Source organism: Danio rerio, chromosome 11 (assembly GCF_052040795.2).
Source record: "Danio rerio strain M-AB ecotype USA chromosome 11, GRCz13ab, whole genome shotgun sequence".
Classification (NCBI taxonomy): domain Eukaryota; kingdom Metazoa; phylum Chordata; class Actinopteri; order Cypriniformes; family Danionidae; genus Danio; species Danio rerio.
The window spans coordinates 39277246-39300000 of record NC_141031.1 but is presented as its reverse complement, the minus strand read 5'-3'; the positions used below and the strand labels follow the sequence as shown (position 1 = coordinate 39300000).

Here is a 22755-nt window from a genome sequence, read left to right as displayed (position 1 = left end):
ATTCTACTAGTTTAAATAAATGTATAAAATGTTCATTTCAAATATGCATATAATAAAATGGATGATTAAAAATATTTAGTTTTAAAATGCATTTCAAGAGTTCACACTTCGATATCGCTTGATAATAACAGCAGGTTGGGCATGCTGGCCGGAGTTCGGAGACATTTTAGCCCAGGGCTCCTCTGGTCAATGAGCATGTGAGGAGTCCGAGACCAGGTAGGTCTCAAGAGCTCCCCCTGGTAAAAAAAAAAAATAAAAATAATGGCTATTTATAGTGCCTTTGGAATAATCCAATTGGCTTACTAATGATTACAGATGAGATACCAGCTGTGATCAATTATATCACATGCTCCTCTCGAAATTACGGTAGTTCAAGAGTTCACACTTGGCTGATGATTGATTATACAGCTTGTTTGGCGTGCTGTTCCGGGAGAGAGCCGTGAGCTCATAAGATCCTCGAGCCCGGGGCTCCTTCCCGTTTGCAATTTGAGAGGGGAGTTTGAGCTCAGGTAGATCTCGAGAACTCCCCTGCTGTAGTGGCTAATGAACAGATGGTGATTGCTCTTAAGAGATAACGACTTACTAGGAGCATGTCTATGGTGTCGATTTGGATTTAGTCAATTAACTTAAGTTGCATGTTATTAGACAGTGGGAGGAAACCAGAGAACATGGGGGTAACCCACGTGAGCACGGGGAGAATGTGCAAACTCCACACAGAAATGTCGGCTGGCTTGGAAAGGGCTAGAACAAGTGATGTTCTTACTGAGAGGCAACAGTGCTAACCACTTTGCCACCCATCTAGGAAAGGAGGAGAAGTAAGGGAGGAAGGGGGGATTCTTCAAAACAAAGATGGCTGTGATGTGGAACTTAGGGTATTTATAGTGGCTTAGAAATCATCTGATTGGTGAATCAGAAATTGAATACTGCGGGGCCGGCTGCAAGCAATCATCAGCACGTGATCCTCTCCAAACTAGTTAAATAAATGAACTTAGTTATATAAACTTCACTTTACTGAAATATGTATATTTTTAAGGGAACAAATGTTTAATATACACACAAATATGTCAATAAATGGAATATATATATATTTTTTTTAAATATCAACATATATTAAGATTTTACCAAGTAAAATTATTAAATAAATAAATATCAATGCAGATAAATTAAGTATGGGCTCACTTGTACACATTTATCTGCAAGATTGAGAGTTATTTTTTTTTCTCAAAAAATAAAAATAAATTCTACTGGTTTAAACAAATGTATCAAACATCTTTTATAAATAATTCTACATCTTTTAGACATGCATAACACAATGGATTTTTTAAATTATTTAGATTTATGAGGCATTTCACTGCTCCGTGCATATTTAAGGGGACAAATCTATAATAGACATGCAAATATATGGCAATAAATAAAAAAAGAAAAATCCTTCAAAATATTCACTTGTATAACTCTCAAATTATGACCAAGTAAAAATAACGCAATACAAATAAAAGCAATGCAGATAAACTAAGTATGGGTCCACTAGTACAAATTCATCTGCAAGATCGAGAGTTAATAATCTTTTAGTCAAAAATGAAAAGTCTAATGAATTCTACTGATTGAAAACAAATTTATAAAATATCCAACTTAAAAATAATTATACACATTTTAAATACGCATATTATCTAGTTTTATAAGGCGCTTCATTGCTACATGCATATTTAAAAGAATGAATCTATAATAGACATGCAAATATGTCAATAAACGGGAAAAATATTTATTTTAATAAAATATTAACATATATAATATGTCTTCTAATATAATATATAACTCTGAATTTATAACAAAGTATAAATAAATAAATAAATAAATAAATAAATAAAATACATACATAAACAAAATCCATCCAAATGAAGTCTGGGCCCACTTGTACAAATGTATCTGCAAAATGGATATATATGTTTTTTCCAAAAAAATCTAATTAAAATTAAAAAAATAAAATTAAACCTGGGTATAATAATAATAATAATAATAATAATAATAGTACTACTACTACAATAATGTTGGTGTAGCTATTAAAATACATTGAACTGTAGATCAGCATAGACAGTACCACCTATTGAACTCGGTGTTGAACAACCACCTCACATCTGCAAAAACTGGCTGCACAGTCACTTCACTGTGATGAGAACAGAGAACAAGTCAGATCCAGCCCTAAACACTCCCTCACCTTTTGTGTGCTGAGTTTCTTCTCTCCTCCTACAGAGAGTCCCGACCCTTTGCTTTCCTTCCAGGTGTAAAAGCCGGAGTGAGGGGACGTGGGCAGCCGGTGGGGTTTGGAGGGCGGAGACGACCCGCTGCTCTTGCGTTTCTTCCCCAAACTCTTATGGTCAAAGCTGGACACCCTGAGTCCCGAGTCCAGTCCTCGGCTGTCCGGGGCCGACTGATGTGTCCTCTTAAAAGCCCACGAGGAAGGGGAGTGAGAGTCCGAGGGCCTTGCTTTGCTTCCGGGCGAAAGCGAGCCGTTTGTTTGTCCGTGAGAGGCTGACGGTGGCGTTTTGCTAATGAGAGGACGACTCTTGTTCTGGGGCACGCAGTTCTTGTCCGGGCTGACGGCTGAGTCAGAGTCTTCGAAAGAGGCTTTTCGCTTGCGCAGTGCAGCGGCGTCCGGTGTGGGCGTCCGATCTGATTCCCTGAGACGCATCTGCTGTTTGCTGGGTCGCCCGACTGGGTTTTTGGGCCTCCCGGGGCCCGATTGAGAAGGAGACCGTCCGAGTTTACTGGAGCCAGAGTTCTCGGACTGAGCATAAGCCTTGCTGGTGGAGGAACTCTGCGGGTTTGGCTCCTTGCCTGGTCCGTGGGAAGAGTAGAAGGAAGTCTTGAGAGAGGAAGTTGTGTTGTGACTTCCTGCTCTTGGTTTGGAATGCTGGGAAATGGAGGAAGGAGAGGCAGGAACGGCTGCAGGCTTGGCTTGGGGACTCTGGGATTGAGGATCTGATGCTTGAGGTATTTTTCTGTGAGAGGGAGAGGAGTCAGGGTGGAACATATATGTATATATCAGAAAAGCAATCACTTTTTCACATGCAGTACAGGGAGTAAAAAACAGAGTTTTGTTAGGGACTTGAAAAGCTTCAGCTAATAGGGATTAACCTCAGAGCTACCTTCGAGAAACAAACACTCATAAAGCGAGAAGATCTTGGCACGGGCTCAAAGCACGCAATCTGGGAGCGAATCTCACAAAACCTGTCAGGAACAAGCTCAGCTCACATTTCACCCCGAAATCAAGTGACAAAATGTAAGAGTATTTGAGTAATCTGTTGAAGTAACTGCAACTTTTCCCCACACAATTCAGAAATATTAACTTGGAATTGTGATATTTGTAAAACTAAGACCTGAGAAATGCACACTCGCAGTTAAGGAAAACAAATTGGGTTGCACTTTATATTAGGTGGCCTTAACTAATGTGTACTTACACTGAAAATAGTCCTTTGTTTCAATGTACTTATTGTGTAAATACATGCTTTTACATCATATTTGTGATTAAATACCTGCATGTAATTACATCTGTAATTTATTTCTGTTGTAACATCTTTAATTACACTGTTGACCATCCCTTACACCTTAACCTACCCTTAAACCTACTCATACCCCCAAACCTTTCCATAATCCTACACGTATTCCACCTCAAGAGCACCAGAAGTGTTCTGCAATACATACATGCAAGTACAAAGTAGTTAAGGTCACTTGAACAACAAATTGTAAGAATTGTGATAAATAAATGGCTGAGGTTTTTCCACACAATCGGGTGTTTAACATGACACACACACACGTTCTGTCTGGTTCTTGAATCTGATTGGCTGATAGTCGAGCAATATTCTGTATTAACAGCACTCGTACAGCCTCCTCACCCTTCTGTATTACTCCGCCCAAATCGAGTGACAGCAGATCAATAAACTCACTACAGTTTGACAAATATTGCAGCTGTTGGACAACATAATGTACTTTTGAGCCTATTTTTGGTGAGAATGTAGTTGTTTAGATTATATATATATGCAGTTTATTTATAAGGATAGCATCTATTTTTAATATATTTAAGTTTCATAGATTTAGTGCACCGGCATCCATCAGCCTGTCATACTGAGCAGAGCAAAGATGATTGACGATCGGCCACAAGATGGCGAGAGAGACATAAGCCCTAATGCTGCGTTCACAACTGATGCGGAACGCTTGTCAAGCTCGAGTGATTTACACGTTAAGTTAACGCAAATGCGCAAAAACAACCTGCGGCACGATGCACGCGAATGACGGGAATTGCGCGAATAGCGCAACGCGAATTGAGCATTTTGCGCGTCTGACGCGTTTAACGCGCATTTTGTACAAACCGGTCGAGTTCAAAAATCTGAACTTAAGCGGACAATACTGTCGTGTTAACCATTAAGGAGCTTGCTCTTGTGGGGGCGTGATTGTGACGTATGCCTGTTGTTGGTGTCCTGGGGGAAATCCTCCAGCCGACAATGACAACAGTTCATCAAATTGGGCTGGGCTCAGTCAGAAGCACCGCTGAAAGCCTTCATCATCCACATTAAGCTTCTGGAGGACTTTGTGAGCTCAGCTGGATGCACCTCTGAAATGATTTAGTGAGCTCAGACACGGCGTTAAACGTATCAACGCTGTTTTTCAGCCTTCATTAAACCCATAAACACGGTTATTTTCTTAATAATATCCATGTTAGCCATTTGGCAACGAAGCTAGAGTCACCGGGCAGACAGAAGCCCTGCCCAACACGCGAATCCGCGTCTGTTCTGACTTGAATTTGACACGCGAATGAAGCGAGTAAACTCAAATGTTCATGCCGCTATTTACGCGTGAATAAACCGTTTTATCCGCGCGTTCCGCGTCTGGTGTGAACAGCATTAGAAGAGAAAAACAGCGGAATTTCAAGCTACAGCTGAACAAATCATTATAAATTAGGTAAGTAAGTCGATCTTTTTTTGTATGTTGTAGTTCTGTATTTATACCATAGTAATCAGGTAGTGTTTCTGGTAGTATTTGCTTTGCTTTGACTTTTTCGCGGTTATTTATTGTGATCTCCCGATTGCAACAGAATTACTGGGAAATGTCTCTACTAAGGCACTCGGCCTGTGGTGTCGTGCACTCTTCCCACCAGTGTCGATATACAGACATATCACACTGCTACTCATGTGATATACACTCAAAAGATTACTTGTCTGCAATGGTTTTGTGAGATGACTCTGCCAGCGTTAACACATCACTTCATTGTCTCGCATCTATGACACAATATGATAAAGCATATGCAGGTCTGCTAGGTTCTTACTTCCACAGATGGGCACTGAGGTGGCTCTCCACCATGGCACTCATGGCAGACCGTAGATGGTGTAACCGTCGATCAAAAGTGAAGACACCGTGACCCAGAGAATGACTTCCAAATGAACAAAGCTGTTGTGGGGAAAAGCAAAAAATTAACACGAATACTCTCGATCTCTTTTTTAATTACAAACTGTATAAACTGAGAAACAAGAAAGAAAGAAAGAAAGAAAGAAAGAAAGAAAGAAAGAAAGAAAGAAAGAAAGAAAGAAAGAAAGAAAGAAAGAAAGAAAGAAAGAAAGAAAGAAAGAAAGAAAGAAAGAAAGAAAGAAAGAAAGAAAGAAAGAAAGAAAGAAAGAAAAAGGAAAGAGAAAGAAGAAAAAAGAAAAACAAGAGAGATGAGAAACAAGAACAAAACAGGGATGTCAGAGGGGATTGATGAATGGAGTACATGCTTCTCAATATGGATTATTTTTTGGTTTGAACAATTATAATATTTAATGCATAACCTTTATATTATAGTTATGCACTTCTATTATAATTGCTCAAACTAAAAACCTGATCCACTACATTTACAGAGATGCTAGATGACCCAGTGAAAGAGTTAACTTGTACCGCAGCAGGTTTGGGATGCCATGGAGTGGAGTGCCAGTCTGCAGGCTCCTCGTTGGTCTCTCCTTCGCTCTCATCACCTGAGATGTGGGCCTGTGTGAGAGGTGAGTGCGCTCGAGTGCTGCTTTCCTCCAGATGGGTTTTATCCTCCTCTATGCTTTCAGATGATACAGGTGTTCTGCCAACACAAACACAGATAAATGGATGCCGTTAGCCTTCATTGTTACTTTCAATGGGAAACAAAAGGTTGCATACAGTATATCTATGGGGCATATGCACACACACTTTTCATTTTCATTTTAAATTTTGAGGCGAGTTGTTGCGCAATTACAAAATAGCCACGATTAAGATCTTCACTACCTGTTTGATATACGATATAACATGGTTATCAGACTGTACAAGAAGAACTTTTATTTTCAATGGAGTTTCTGCGCTTGCCTGCTTCTACTGACATTGCAAGCGTTGCATTTTTTCATCACGTTTCATGTCTAAACAAGTAAATAAATGCTTTGATACATTTAACTGATTGTATTTTGACAGATTTGTGTTTTTGATGCTGTAAAAGAAAACTTACGAAATTAAAAATAGCCACATAAAACGTTCACCGAAGCCAATCATTGGCTGAAAACACTAACTGTGCATATAACCATGTCACTTTTATTAAGTAATTTTATTAAGATGTGGCTCAAAGGACTGATCAAATAATTCCTTTCTTTTTACAATAGATTTCAATACAAACTAAAAACAAATGAGCATCTCATGTAATCGAGTTTTAACCTCAAAAAGAAAATCAATAAACCAGCTTTCTAATAATGTCAGGAAGCATTATATTTACCTCAGTTAGGTCATTTATTGGCCAAAGCTTGGTAGTTCACTAGAGAAATTAACTCCAGAAATAAACCCTTCTCAAAATAATTGAGCAGTTTTAGCCTGTTAGTAAAGTCGTACCTAATTTATAGTCCGTTTAAATAAACTGGTTATGAATGCAAAATCTGAAAGTCAATGTACAAATGATATACAATAAATTAAAGTAGAAACTATTTTGTTCATCTAAACATGGTTTAGAAATTAATGTTATTACCCAATTTACATTTTTATTTGACACCTACTGAATCGAATGGGATATTTTTTTATACGTTTTTTTACATTCAAAAAGGCAAGACTTAAAAAAATAATAATAATAATAATGTTACACATACTGTTTGCTATGGAATATTGCTATGAAAGCTTAATATCTCAAAATCATTCAAATAGAACCTTATAATTCCAAGGTGACAAAATTATTATTATTCCACTTATTTATAAAAGTAAATAAAAAAATTATATATATATTAAAAAAGTTACAAAAATTATAATAATAGTACAATTCTGCAGTATATATAGATGATACTTAAAAAATACTTTAAAGGTCCCGTGAAGTGCTTTGAAATGTGCATTTTTTATTCAATGCTTGATGTAATCAACTAAAAAAGGAGAGGGAGGGACAGAGTAGCCCCTCCCCTTTGAAAAAAAAAACAGCCAATAGCATTTTGTTTTTATCACAGCTCTAACAGTGAGAGTGGTCGAGCTTAAGCACATCAAACAAAAAAGCAAATTAAAAAAGTATCCTGTAGGGAGCGAGGCATGTCAGATACAAGAGAGCATCTGATTGGTCAAGATTTGATGAGAAATTGAAAAAAAACAAAAAAAAACAAAGTTGATCCATTTGGGCAGAAGTGACAAACTACAAGCTTTACATGTTTATATCAGTTTGACATCTTCAAAATGCAAATTGTGTTGCTGTTTTGGAGCAAAATAGCTTATATATCCTTAAAACTAACATCTAAAAATTGTTATTTTATTTTCACAGGACCAAAATTAACACCCAAAATATAAAGAAAATAACTACTACATTAAACATTTTAGATATGTATGAATTCAATAAATAGGAGCATTCTCTTGATATATTCAAACCTAAATGCTGGGCTGTTGGTCAGGGGTCTCCGGCAGGACGGGGGTGCAGGTGTATCTCGTGGCGGTTCTGGACTGACACTCGGAGCGGAGGAACTCTCCGGTGCCTGAGAAACCCGTTCACGAGCCTTCGAGCTCATCTTCAGCTCCGCCACCAGCTGGTCAAAGTTTTTACTTCTGCCCTGCACTTTTCTGCGCTGATGAATGGAATGAATCTAGAAGACAGATCATTTATTTATTCATTTTAAACAGATACTTTGCAGCATACAGACTCATTCATAAAACATAAACTAATTACCATGAAGTGATGCGAGTGAAAGCATTTCATCATCATTGTGCTTTTGGATTTTGTGGATTATTAGACACTGATGCTGAAATCAGCTTGCATGATTTTCAAAGTAGTCGTGTCACAGATGTTTTCACACTGCATAACTATCTGTGGTAGCTTTCCATCGCTGTTGTGTTTACACTGCGAGATGGATCAGTGACAGGGGATTACAAACTGCATGACTTTATAATAGGAATCGCCGACAACTTTGGTTGTGAGACGTAGTTTGTGGACAAAGACAAACACACCCAAAAAGTGACATAAAAACAACGTGAGGTCACGTAGTATATTTTTTGTTATTTACTTTATGAGAAAGAAGCCTTTAGTGAGGTAGAAAATGTACTTATTTTGCTCATCCGGGTTTTAAAGGAAATTAGCAATTTCTCCTTAACTTTTTTTTTTTTTGAGCCTGCTGTGGTATTGCTTAAATGCTCCTGCCAAATTTACACTTATTTTTCCTTCATTTCTTGGGTCCAAATAGATCTAAATAGCCCCTTTAACATCTCCCCAACCTCCCGCTGGCCTGCAGATACCCATAATAGTGGATGCTGCTCTCTCATTGGCTAATGGTAATTGGTAATTGTCAGGAAATGGTAAATGGTAAATGGTAATTGCCGACGTTTTTTTCCAATCAGAACACATTTCACACAATGATTTTGAATCACCAACAACTCCAAATATTTAGCATGACAAATATATGGACGCATGTCGGCAACTCATCAACGATTCTCTCAGATTGTGTCTTTGATAGTTTACACTATATGATTGTTATTCAGGTGAATGAGCATCGATTTGCCTGTGATTTCAGCCATTTATCAGCCATATATTTTTTTTTAAACCAATCGGCAAGTCAAAATTGGGGCTAAAATCATGCAGTCTAAACTCGGCATAGGGGACGATGTAGTTTGGATAAATAATTTAGATCCTGATGACTGCACAATGCAAACAACATGTTTTTTATATAATTGTATTTATACCTTTTTTACAAGTCATGTAGAACCATGCTCTACATTTTGAAGATTCATTGAAAAATGCATTATATTAACTATTCCAAGAAAATTAGTCTGAAAAAAGTTGTAATTTTAATATACTTTCATTTGTTCTTATTGTTTTAAAAGAGATTCGAGTTCACTCAAAATTGAAAATATACTCACCCTTATGTGATTTTTACCTTTATGACTTTCTTTATTCTGTTGAACACTAAAGTAGATATTCTGGGAAAAGATGAAATCCTGTAACCACTGACTTTCATTGTTGAAAAAACAAATATGGAAGTTAATGGTTACAGGTTTTCAGCATGTCTCAAAATATCTTCTTTTGTGGTCAAGAGGAAAGAAACTCAAAGGTTTCAAACGAGTAAAGGATGAATAAATGATGACAATTCTTAATTTGGGGTGAACTGTCCCTTTAATTACTTAATATCACTTGTAAGAATCGCTAAAACACTCTTCAAGTTAAAAAAATTTCCTGTGAAGTGTATCACATCGCATTCACGCCCCTAAAACCATTTTTTTATAAGTCATGTAGCACCGTGCCTTACATTTTGAACAACATTACAGTATTTGAGTTGTTGATAAATACATTATAGTAATTTTTGGATTGTGAATACTGCAATTATCATTAATATACATTTCATTATGCCACTTAAAGTGTTTTGTTTTGTTTTAAAATGGATAGTTCACTCAAATGAAAATATACTCACTATTTACTCTCCCTCATGTGGTTATAAACCTTTATGACTTTCTTTATTCTGTTGAACACTAAAGAAGATATTTTGGAGAAAGATAAAATCCTGTAACCACCGACTTTCATTGTTGAAAAAACAAATATGGAAGTCAATGGTTACAGGTTTTCAGCATGTCTCAAAATATCTTCTTTTGTGTTTAACAAAAGAAACTCTTATAATGTTTAAAAACAAGTAAAAGATTAGTAAATGATGACAATTTTCATTTTTAGGCGAACAATCCATTTAATTACTCAATCTCACTTGTCTGAAGTATCAATAAAACACTCAAATCTTCAAATTATACAAGTTTCCTATGAAGTGTATTAGGATGTTGGTAAAAAGAAACAAAAGTATAACAATATATTAATTCTTATGAATCCTATAGATGTTTTTAGGTAGTGCTACACAAATGAACAGAGGTCTTTCCTGCAACCCCTTCCCTATTTCCTGTTAGTCATGTCCGCTGAACTTCCTGTCACTCTATAGGCTGAAATCAGTGTCCACTGAAAGGCTTCAACACTTAGACAGAAATATACAGTTAAAGTCTAAATTATTAGCCCTCCTGTGAATTTTTTTCCTTTTTCAAATATTTCCCAAATAATGTTTAACAGAGCGAGGAATTTTTCACAGCATGTCTGATAATATTTTTTCCTCTGGAGAAAGTTTTATTTGTTTTATTTTGGCTAGAATAAAAGCAGCTTTAGTTTTTTTAAAACTATTTTAAGGTGAATATTATTAGCCTCCTTAGGATTTTTTAAAGTGTCTACAGAATAAACCCGTTACACAATGACTCGACTAATTAACCTAACCTGCCAAGTTATCCTAGTTAAGCTTTTAAATGTCACTGTAAACTAATTACTAGTATGTTGTAAAACATCTTGTAAAATATTATGTAGTCATCATGGCAAAAGTAAAAGAAATTATTAGAAATTAGTTATTAAAACTATTATGATTAGAAATGTGTTGAAAAAAAATATACAGGGGGGCTAATAATTCTGACTTCTACTGTACATTTACCATTTAAATACAGGACAGCAAAATGCATCAAACAACAATTCTGCTTTCCAGAATATTCCATCTGAAGTCTGAAGACCAGCATACATGTTCACTCTGAGCTAGAAACACTGGTAACATGTCATTGTGAGATGATGTGGAAGTGGTGCTCAACTCACATTGCAGGTCAGAAGTCGAGTACACACTTTCTTTCTCTCAGTGTCCAAAACACCACAGTGTTTGTCAAGGTCACATTCTTTTTCTGTGGAGCACAACAAATTTTATGATCAAATTCAGGATTTAATGCATTACAACACCTTGTTTGGATGGAGAAAGAGTTGTTTACTGCCATATCAGCTAACATGGCAAAAACAAACAAGATAAATAACCCTTTTCTATACTTAACAAGATTTTAACAATACAAATGTTAACAGCATGGGCGATTTTAGAGAATTGCCTGTGCTCAACAATGAATAATACATAAAATAAATAGTTATACATTGTAAGGATACACATTTAATAAAAATTCTCTCCCGATTATAAATGTCTCATTACATTAAAAGTAGCGCATTGCAAAATTCTGTTACACAGTGCCTGAAAATAGTCCCCAGCTAGGTAACAGCGCTGTGTAGTGATGCGCGGATGGCGGTTATATGCGCGGGTGCTGCGGATAATCTAAGGGTCGGGTAATAAAAAAATACATTATGATTAATTGCGGGTCGGTTGCAGGTGGATATATCAGGACATGGCAGTGGATCAGCGAAAAAGCGGAGAGTGGGTTTTGCAGAATGGAAAGATATGAGACGCCCAAAAATTATGGATGAATTGCAAGAGTAGCCTACTGTTCAAAGTTTGAGTTAGAGGAGTGCACCTCAGAAAGGATCTAGTGGACAAGGCACCGAACAAATATGTGCAGTTTTTCAGCCTTCCTAAAGCACAGCTACACTCTCAATAAAATCCATGTTAGCTAGAGTCACTGGGCAGACAGACACCATGCCACGAATCCGGGACTATTGTGAAGTGAATTTGACGAGTGAATGAAGCAAATATGATGCGCTAATGATGCGAGTACACTAAAAATGTTCACATGTCTATTTACATGTGAATAGTGCAATTTATTAATGCATGCCACGTGAATAATGTGAACACAGCATTAGTACAACACTAGTACTACCATTAGTACAACCACAGAACAGTCAAGCTTTAAACAGGAAAACTTTTTGGACATTTGTGCGAACTGCTAATGGTCTAATCTGATTCAATGATTTATGCTTAGCTAAGCTAAAAGTTCTCCTGGCAGACACAAAGGTGAGCTGAATGGATACAAACATGGTAAAACTCAACTGTTCAACTATATTCGCCTTGTAAAATGAGCCCATTTAGAAAACAATGGAGAGTTCCTTTAACGACATACATTGTTTTTTTCCCATGAATTGAAAATCTCATAAATTGAGGAAAAATCCAAAAGGAAACTCAATCATTCTTCCAAGTTCTGATGTCATACCTGCAGCACTTCATAAATAATATACTGATAATAAATCATATACTACGTCTTTTTCTATAAATCACATATCTCAGTCAGACTTGGATTGATGTCATTTAACGGGTTTTCACAGGACTTACTAGAGACCATCTTGTGCGTCTTGGTTCCTCTGAGGTGTCCGGAGGGGACAGGGGCCGATGCCGCCTCTCCTCTCTGGGATTGAGGTCTTTCAGCTGCAGGTGGCGGCCGGTTAGGCGAAGGGCCTCCATGTGGCCATGGAGGGTCTCTGTGGGCCGGGGGAGGAGAGCTTCGAGTGGGCTCAATTGGAGGAGGCTGCTTAAAAACAGCTGATTCTGAATGAGCCGAGTTTGAAGAGTTTGAAGGCGAGTGCCTGAGGGGAAACATCAACATTTATAAATTACACGGGTTGACCAACTTTTACAGCTGAGGTCAGAAGGTTTTGCCTCCGTTCGTGATTTGAAATCTGCATTATTTGGAGAATGATTGTTGTTTTTTTTACATGATTTGTGGTTTCGCTATCACAGATTCTGTCTCGAAAAAAATCCTCCCATTTGAACATTACTGAACAAGTAGCATCTTTGAAACTGTAGTTCTGCCTAAACGACCACAAAATAATAATAATAATAATTATAATAATATACATTGTGCTACCAATGGTGATTAAGTCTTAAGGCTGTTTGGCAAACTATGCAAAATCATTCCAAAAATAACATTATTATACTTCGTTCTATTATAATTGTTACTGTAACAACATCTGCATAAAGTGGCTGTGTGTAGGCATGGGACAATAACCGTTTTCAAGGTATACTGCAGTTTGGAAAAGTCAAGGTTTTAAAACCACCAATATTTTCTGCTATACTATTCCTAGGGTTTGTGTAAGATTATTTATTTACGTTTTTTTTTGACAGCAGAAGTCAATGATTCATTTGAATTATTCAGCCTGAAATAATTACTGCTCCAAAATATTATAAATGTTTCTCAAATTATATTATACTGTATTTAAAGGAGGAAAAAGTTATTGTTTATTACCCAGACATTTAAAAAGAGCATATATTAGAGCAGTAATCACAATACCGTGAAACCCTGATATTTTTATCCAAGGTTATCATACCGTCAGAAACTTCTACTGGCCTATGCTTAGCTGTGTGTACTTGGTGCACATTACCTTTAGGTTTAAATTGTGGGACCATCCAAATTTCATATAAAGTAACCTGTGCTTTTAACCCTTAAAAGCACATTAACGTTCCATGAAACAGATAGGACAAAACAATGAATGGTGACAAGTTTGTATTTCTGCAAAAATCTGCCACAAAAATTTAAATTAGAGAACATTACAAGCGAACCAATATAAATCAGCTTAAAGTCTGTGTAAACCAGAAGTTGCAAAGACTTATTTCAGTAAGTTGATGTACTTCCAACTAAAACTGAATATTGAGAAGGGGGCGGGGCTTTCTTTTTGTGCATCATTATCTTGTAACAAATGAACAGTAAGATGGGCGTGGCTAAGAATGTAATGGTTAAAAACACCGCCACCCCAATGATGGAAAAAAAAATGGTCCGACTTTGTTTGTTTTGGTAATCTTCAATCAGTTTTTCATAGATTAATTGTTTACTTAAAGATAAAAAAAACTGTAAACTGTAAATGTGTAATTTATACAGACTTTGAGGTTCTGTTAATGTTTTGATCTCTCCCTTATGTACAGTTAACGTCAAAACAGTTAACCTCCTGTGATTTTTTTGTTTTTCTTTTATAAATATTTCCCAATTTATGTTTAACAGAGAAAGGATTTTTTCCACAGTATGTCTGATAATATTTTTTCCTCTGGAGAAAGTCTTATTTGTTTTATGTTGGCTAGAATAAAAGCAGTTTTTAATTTTATATAACCATTTTAAGGTTAAAATTATAAGCCCTCTAAAGCAAGATTGTTTTTCGATTGTCTACAGAACAAACCACTCTAAAGCCACGGTCACACTGCCCTTTTCACCCCCTAGACTTCCACTCATATGCACGCGAATGCAAACGCAAGCTCGTGTGACAAGTTGTACAGATCGCTGCATTGGAAAGTTGAAGCTTGGTGAATTCTGACCTGCGAAATTGCATCACTTGACTTTGTGAGACCAATCAAAGATCAAAACATGACCTGTACGGAAATTTAAAATATGGACCAATCGCTTGCTTTTTTAAATGTCTAATCATCTCGTTTAATCCCGCCCCTTTTCACGCGATTCGACAGAAATCTGCAACCTTAAACTCTAGTGTGACTGCAGCATTATACAATGACTTAACTAATGACCTTAACTAGCCTAATTAACCTAGTTAAGCCTTAAAATGTCTCTAAGCTGAATACTAGTATCTTGAAAAATATCGAGTAAAATATTATGTACCGTCATCATGGCAAAAATAAAATAAATTAGTTATTAGAAATAAGTTAATAGCTGGCGTAATAGCCTAGCGCTGACATATGGTGCAGTAGCACTTCAGGGCGTCCCGAGTTCGAATCCCAGCTCGGGGACATTTCCCAACCATACTCCCCTCTCTCTCTCCCACTTCGCTTCCTGCCTCATCACTGTCATTTCTAATAAAGGCAAAAAGGCCAAAAATAAATCTTTAAGAAAAAGAAGAGATGAGTTATAAAAACGATTATGTTTAGAAATGTGTTGGAAAAATCTGTTAAACAGAAATTTGGGGAAACAATTAACAGGGGGGCTAATAATTCAGGAGGGTTAATAATTCTGACTTCAACTGTGCTTGCTAAAATTAAGTTGGGATCATTTTAACAAAAAACAAAGGTACAAACTGCAACCTAAAAATAAAAGACTAACTGAATCTTACCAAACTCCATCTTTCGGAGGTTTTGAGTGTCTGAACTGAGGCGGTGTAGCTGGGGATTGCGGAGATGCTCGCGGGGGCCCCACGTTCTGGTTCCTGCCGCTCCAGGAGGCGGTGGCTCCGTGTGATGGTGGCGTGTGTCCGTGACGGGGTCTCTGCTGCTGGGATGGAGGTGGAGTGGAGCGGAGGTGTGCATAGAGCTTACCCAGAGGGCCGTGCCTCCTCTCGCAGTGCTTCTCGAAGGCCTGAGGCTTCACCACCTGACTGCAGTGGCTGCACACCACCAGGTAGAAGTCATCTTGACCAGGATAATGTCCAAAAATGGACATATCTGCGCAAGCAGAGCAGAGAGTGGGGACAAATTAGCTTGGCTTGAAATGTTTCTAATGGAAATATTTGGCCCAGAAAATAAAATGGGTGTTAACATGCTAATGCTAGTTAGTTTATGCTAATGTGCCTTAATATAACTTAGTTAAAGCTGCATTGACCAATATGGCAAATTTTTTTTACTGCATACAGCAGGGGAAGTATTCATCATGCCATGTTTTTTTGGGTGGGAATAATTGTTTCTAAAGGAGTTGTTGACATGGAATAGAAGCAGATTTTGGTAAAAAAAAAATCTAAACAATCCAAACATAAGAGTAAAACAAACATCAAAAAACAAAAATTTGGAAATGTGTAGTAACAATGAAATAACAAGGAGTAATTTTTGGTGATGGCAGCTTAAAGACAACTTTCATATGGAGAATGAAGAAGAATGCATTGTTAAAGCCTGTGGAGGGAGAAAAAAAAAAAAAAAAAAAAATCACACCCAAGCAGAATGCAAAAATCTTGATGGTTCTGTGGGTCTCGTCTATCAAATTTGATCTTTATTTTGTATTTTCTATTGGATTCAAGTCAGGTGATTGGCTGGGCCATTCTACAGCTTGATTTTCTTTCTCTGAAAGCATTTGAGAGTTTCCTTGGCTGCGTTTTGAATTATTGTCTTGCTGAAATGTCCACTCTAGTTTCATCCTCATCATCCTGCTAATGTTGGACTGAAGCAGTTAATATTGGTTTACAATGATGAAGGGCAATGGGTTGCTAAATAAGAGATTTCAGCTGCTGTCTGGGCTTTCACTGACTTTCTACACCTTCCTTCATGTGTTCAACACTTTTTCCCTGTGTCATTTCATTTAATTACACAAATTCATTTGTAATCTAATTAAATTTGTTTTCTTTGCATATGTGGATTTCTTTGGTTTTAAACCAACAATCGGTAAATTTCAAGTCAGCAGCACCTTTGGAAATATGTCTTCTAAGAAAAATGTTGATGTGTTTAATACTTATTTCCCCCACTGTATAAAACACAAAAACTATATTTCACCAAGTAAAATAAAAATTAAAGAGATTTATAAAATTGTGCCATTTCTGATATTAGACAGATTTAATAAAACCGAACACACACACACAAAAAAAAAGTCACATTTTTATTTATGTTTTAAATTGCTTGATTCTTGCCCAAAACCTCACACAGGCATTCATACAATTTCATTTTCAATTTTGGGTATGACATTTAACAGTTTTTGCTGCAAAAAATGATAAATTACATGCATAAGAATCATTTTAAGCCGTGCATGACTACAATCAAAAAGTAAATTCATAAATTGAGGAATTTCTAGTATGTTAAATTATTTATTTTAAATTAGTCATGTATTAGTCATGTTTTGACCTGTATTTGGTCGGACCGGGAAAAAAATAGAGTATTTTAAACTGCTAAAAGTTATAAAGTAAGCAGAAGCGAGCCTATTAAATTAAGTTTATTAATAAATATGACTTTTTCCTGCTTATTACTTCCTTCTCTCATTTAGCAACTTACACACGTTTCTCCATGGTTTGTAGTGCATAAAATAGTAATACATTAACCCTGAAGTAAATGCTGTTGATTAAATCAAAGTATCTCTATAATAATCTCCATAAATAAATCAAATCTTGAAGCAAGTGAAAACAGTCCATAGTTTTAAAAGGGAAGAATTTACATGCACAGGAAAAATAAATGACTACCTGCGGCTCCTGCACACAAATTGAGGTCTTATGAAACAAAAATAATAGCTCTGTGCCAGAAACGGAACGTAATTTAAACATTATTACCTTTAATTAACAGCCTCTGCAAATGTTCCTGAGTGCATTAATGACAGTCTGAAGCAGAGTTCCTGTCGCATAATGATGCATATCAAATGGTTGGGATTCTGTGAAGTCAATCTTCTAGATTCAAACAACGGATGTGAATGTAATTTTACTCTTTTTATATAGGCTGAAGCAACCAGGATAAACACAAGCACCATTTTACGAAACACTGCAACACACATCCGTCAGCTCATGTAGGAGTTTGAGCTCATGTATACATTATTATGCAACAGGAAGCTTAAGCTCTAGACTGTCATGTTCAGGACTGCTGGCTGAGGCTGTGGATTAAAGACAATAAATATTGTGTTAATGGTCTGTTTTTTGCACAGATTGATCATTTTAATTTATAAGCACACAAGTGCATCATTTTTTGGCTCTCCAAGCATCAGTTGTCATTGACTTCCATTTTATGAATAATCAAGGCCACAGTATTAGCTAAAAAAAAAACTTAATTAATGTTCTACCGAACAAAAATATCTACATCTTAAATCAGTGCTTCTCAACTGCAGTCCTCTGGACTCTTTGTTTTGCTGCATCCCAATTCACATACTTATACTACGCCCCAATAATATGTACTTTTTTTTAAAGGAAAAGTATGCATACTTTTGAGTGTGTAACAGAAGAGTATGCAGGCTTTGGGACATACTACTTCCTCCTTAACAGATCGGTATGTTGCTTATAAGTCAATCATCCACACATCGTGCACATTTCTTTCATATTTAATTTCCTACCTTATTGGAGAAGCAGCAGCAGGTTAATCTGCCATTCGTTAGTCTTTCATGCAATGAAATCCCCTAAGGTCTTTGAATAATTATACAATCAGAAGTTACTGTCCAAACACGTTTATATAAAGTTCAAATTGTTTTTGTAGATGAAATATAAGACAGAAAATGTCATTTAAATATGCTCCTGTGGGCTAGATATTCTTACATGTCCACCATGTTTGTAGTTTATTTAAACTTTTCACCCGCATTTGTAGTTCTAATCGAATTCACATCCAACACGCAGTGTATTGTGGCCAACATAAGCAGTTAGAGTATGGACGCTTCCACACTTAAAATTTTTACCGGGAATAGTCAAACATACGGGAACCTTTGGCAAACTCCATTCAACATACTGCAATTTGACATATAATAATTCTATTTTCAAATACTATTTAGGATGGATAGTATGCGAATTGGGAAACAGCATTAATTATTTAAATTTACTTGTCTGCGACCGTAGGAAAATTTTATTTGCAGCATACACTCACAGAGACATCTGGCATTTATATAAGTGAATCAGTTAAAAAACATGGTACCCCTACTCTAAATCAATATCCAGTCTATTCGCCATCAACTGCTATTGAGAGAGGATGAATTTAAAAACTAATTAATGTGAGACACACAAAATGTGCAGGACAGAGGAGCCCAAGAACCGGAATTGAGAAGCACGGTCTTAGATGCTGTGTGAGAGTTAGCAAATTATTATTATTTCCTGTTTTTCTGTGAACTACCCCTTCAAACTACTGAAGTAATGTGAAGAAATGTGAGATTTACTTAAAGGTATAGTTCACTCAAAAATGAAACCATACCAATTACTCACCGTCAAGTGGTTCCAAACCTCTCTTCTGTCGAACACCAAAACAGATAATTCAATGAAAGCTGAAATCCTGTAATCACTGACGTACATAGTAGGAAAAAAAAACATTAAGTCAATAGTTACAGGCCTACAGCTTTCCTCAAACCACCTTCCCTTGTGTTCAACAGAAGAAACTCAAACAGGTTTAGAGCAGAAGTTTCATTTTTGGGTGAACTAACCCCTTTAAAAATTAACAAAAGATCATTGTTTATTGATAAGGCTGATTAGAAACGTTGAACCTAACAGGAAGAACCTCCACATTTGTTAATCCCAAACAGTAAAACACCAGCCAATTAATCAGCTTATGCATCAGTCCATCACTAAATGGGGTTATGTTGATACCACGGTTTCCACTTAACATGAACGATAAATACATAATGCCAACCCTCTTTCCTCAGTGTCATGGTTTCCATCGTCTTTTTTCCATTCTTGCTGTATTCATCTCCATCGGACCCTATGAAACACAGTTGGAGGAAGTGTGTTAAAGAGGGTATTTAAAACATGAGCACTAACTGTACACATCAATCCTTTAAAGCATATATGACCATCTTTTCCAAATCCGACAATTTATAGGGCCATCTACTGTAAACACTGAAAACATTGAATGTGGTGGTCCAGAATGTGGCAAGAGCCTGAATGCAACACAGTGAGACAAAACTAACAGAGAAAAAGGAGACCAACATTGACTTAGACATAGTGTTGCGTTTATTGGGGGTAATTCTAGGAGAACTGGCCAACTGTTTAGGTTTTATTCCACAAGATGTTCAATGCAACATGCAATCTGTGCCATGAACTGCTCATCTGTGAAGCACAAGCTCTCCTGTGGGTGGGGCCAAAATAAAAACTACCTGCAAATGAGCCCTACACTATTAATTGCGCTGAAAATGTGGCCGCAGACTAAAGCAGACGAGCGGCTTTAGAATGAGAGCGTTTGATACATTTGAAGTTCCAGACAAAACGAACACGGAACACGTTCTATTATGACGACACTGATCGGCGAGAGAGCGCAAGCGCGTAACCCGGCCGGCTTTAGGACCCGGCAGGTTCTTTGTTTGGGTAACATGGTTCGGGATGCCGTGCCTTTTCCACGAAATATAAAGCACATCCGCGAGACTTTTTGGCGGTGGATGGAGAAATACCGGCGACGAGGCGCTCACTCACCCTCCGATGCTGTCAGGTTGGCTCTTTCGGTCCAGACGCTCCAGCTTTGGCCCACGAAATCATCGAGACAAGGCACCCGCCGTTCCAGAGCAGCCATTACTTTAACTGCGCGTTCACGCACCGCCATCATCACTGCGCGGCAAGGCGCTGACGTCACGGCGCGCGCTCCCGTGGGCGGAGGGAGACCTACGTGCGCGCACTTGTTATGCGAAATTATTGTTTGTAATGATTATTAAATAAATATTAAATATCATTTGCATTTTGTTATTATATTTAATTTAATTTGGCTGAATTATTCTTTTCTTTAAACTCTTTAGCAATAAAAATGTACACATTTGTCATGCAAATACACTGAAATCTGAAAAAAATGACAACTGTTTTATAACGTGGAAAAATGAAATATAAAATGTTTTTATTGCTATTTTAATAGTAAAATTATTCATCCAGTATTATTCATACATTTTCTTTTGGGCTTAGTCTCTTTATTAGGGTCGTCACAGCGAAATGAAACGCCAACTTATCCAGCATATGTTTTACGCTGCTGATGCCCTTCCAGCTGCAACCCATCACTGGGAAACATCCATACACTCTTATTCACACACATACACTACGGTCAATTTAGCTTTCCCAATTCACCTATAGCGCATGTCTGGATTGTGGGGGAAACCGGAGCACCCAACCACGCCATCACAGGGAGAACATGTAAACCTCATTCAGAAATGCCAACTGACCCAGCTGAGGCTCAAACCAGCAACCTTCTTGCTGTGACGCGAATGTGCTACCCACTGCGCTGCCGTAATTCAGTGTTATTTATCCATTATATAAACGTTACAATAGAATATAAAAGTATGTGTAATTGTGTATAAAAATATCTCATAAAAACTAATTGTGTAATAAATAGGCCTGTGCAGAAATCTGCAGATTTTTAGCCCATCGTTGAGTCCATTTATTTACTTGTGTTAATGTTTGTAAACTTATATTTATTCAGTTTTTAAATTAATTTCAGGAATATTATTGACTAATGTGACAGTGTTCATACAATGCAGATTGTAAAGTAATATTTTCTGTCTTTTAGTAGAGATATTATATGAGAGACTTGCTCTGTTTACCAAATAAGTGGATCTGATTGGATTTGCATTTTAAACATTAATTAAATGTTAAAATGTATTATTTTATTTCATATATTAAGATTTTAGTTATGATATTCCCAAAATAATTCTTCATAAATTCACAGATTTTTTTATTTGACTAAATTCTGTGCAGAAATAGCAAAAAATATTTCCGCAGATTATGTCTGGCCCTAGTTACAGGGGCGGACTTAGTGGAAACCCTAAGCAATTTCAGGTATGGGCCTCTAGCATTGAAGCTCAAAACACTCTCTGTCTCTATAGATATTTTTTTCTGTAGATTTTTTTGTAAATAAACTGCATGTTAAAATTTCATTCAACCTTTATCTTCATGATGTAAAATAAAAATAAAATGATGTAACGTTCCAGTAGGTGTCAGTAGGAAGCATGATTGCCTCACAGCAAGAAAGTCTCTGCTTTGAGCCCCGGCTGGGTCAGATGGAATCTGTGTGGAGTTTGCATGTTCTCCTCGTCTTCGCGTGGGTTTCCTCCAGGTGCTCCCCCACAGTCCAAAGACATGCTGTACAGGTGAAATTAATAAGCTAAATTGGCCATAGTGTATGTGTGTGAATGCAAGAGTGTATGGGTGTTTCCCAGTGTTGGGTTGCAGCTGGAAGGGCATCCACTGTGTAAAACATTTGCTGGATAAGTTGGCGATTCATTCTGCTGTGGCAACCCCTGATGAATAAAGGGACTAAGCCGAAAAAAAGAATGAATGAATTAAGTTCCAATATTAATGCGGACCCCCTTTTTTTAAAAAAAAGAAGTAATAACAATAAAACTATAATGGTTATATAAAGATATACAACACATGTGGGTAAACATAAAAAAAAAGCTTAATGGTTAATATTGTATTCTTGGCATTGGTCAGGGTCCTAATTCCCCAGGGTCCGAAGCAGCTGCTTACCTCGTATATTGGTTAAATCCGCCCCTGCCTAGTTATAAAATAAAACATCAACTTCAACACATACAAAAACAAATAACTTGATAACTTAAAGAAAAGACAAAAGCATGAAACAAACCTATGAATAATAATGAATTTTACCAATGGATAACATTAAAATACACATATTTCAATGAGATAATTTTAGATTAAAATGAAACAATTAAAAACAAAACAGAAAACAATGGAAATGGAGTAAAATAACTAACGTCTATAAATAAATATCATATTATAATAAGCAGAAGAACACAGAAACAAAATATGTGAACATTATTTTTTTTCTCCAGTACAAATTGACATTAGACTATTTCAATGTGGTCATGCCATTATCTGATGAACATTTACTGCTTGATACCAAACTATTTCATAACTGTAACAAGAGACAATTCATTCATAACTTAATGTTAAAACAGCCACCATTACATCATTTATCAATATATGGCTCTTTTTGCATTCTCAGAAGCTACAGAAATGAAAAATGTAAAACA

General features: G+C 36.7%; 1 protein-coding gene across 2 annotated transcripts in view; it reads right to left on the bottom strand.

Annotated features, from left to right (window-relative positions):
* Positions 1-20406, bottom strand: part of atxn7l2a (ataxin 7 like 2a) — a 22671-nt gene extending 2265 nt beyond the window's left edge. Inside the window, exons 1-10 of one of the 2 annotated variants that reach the window (XM_087272811.1) lie at positions 20198-20300; positions 19422-19490; positions 17381-17694; positions 15254-15581; positions 12540-12790; positions 11096-11178; positions 7873-8084; positions 5923-6097; positions 5318-5439; positions 2213-2996 (exon numbers count right to left, since the gene is read on the bottom strand). In XM_087272811.1, coding sequence (XP_087128937.1) covers positions 2213-2996; positions 5318-5439; positions 5923-6097; positions 7873-8084; positions 11096-11178; positions 12540-12790; positions 15254-15579 — 1953 coding nt within the window. In that variant the 5' untranslated portion in view covers positions 15580-15581; positions 17381-17694; positions 19422-19490; positions 20198-20300. Of the gene's footprint in view, positions 1-2212; positions 2997-5317; positions 5440-5922; positions 6098-7872; positions 8085-11095; positions 11179-12539; positions 12791-15253; positions 15582-17380; positions 17695-19421; positions 19491-20197 lie in introns of both variants that reach the window. The other variant, NM_001045285.2, reaches the window with a different exon arrangement.
* Positions 20407-22755: the final 2349 nt, after the last annotated feature.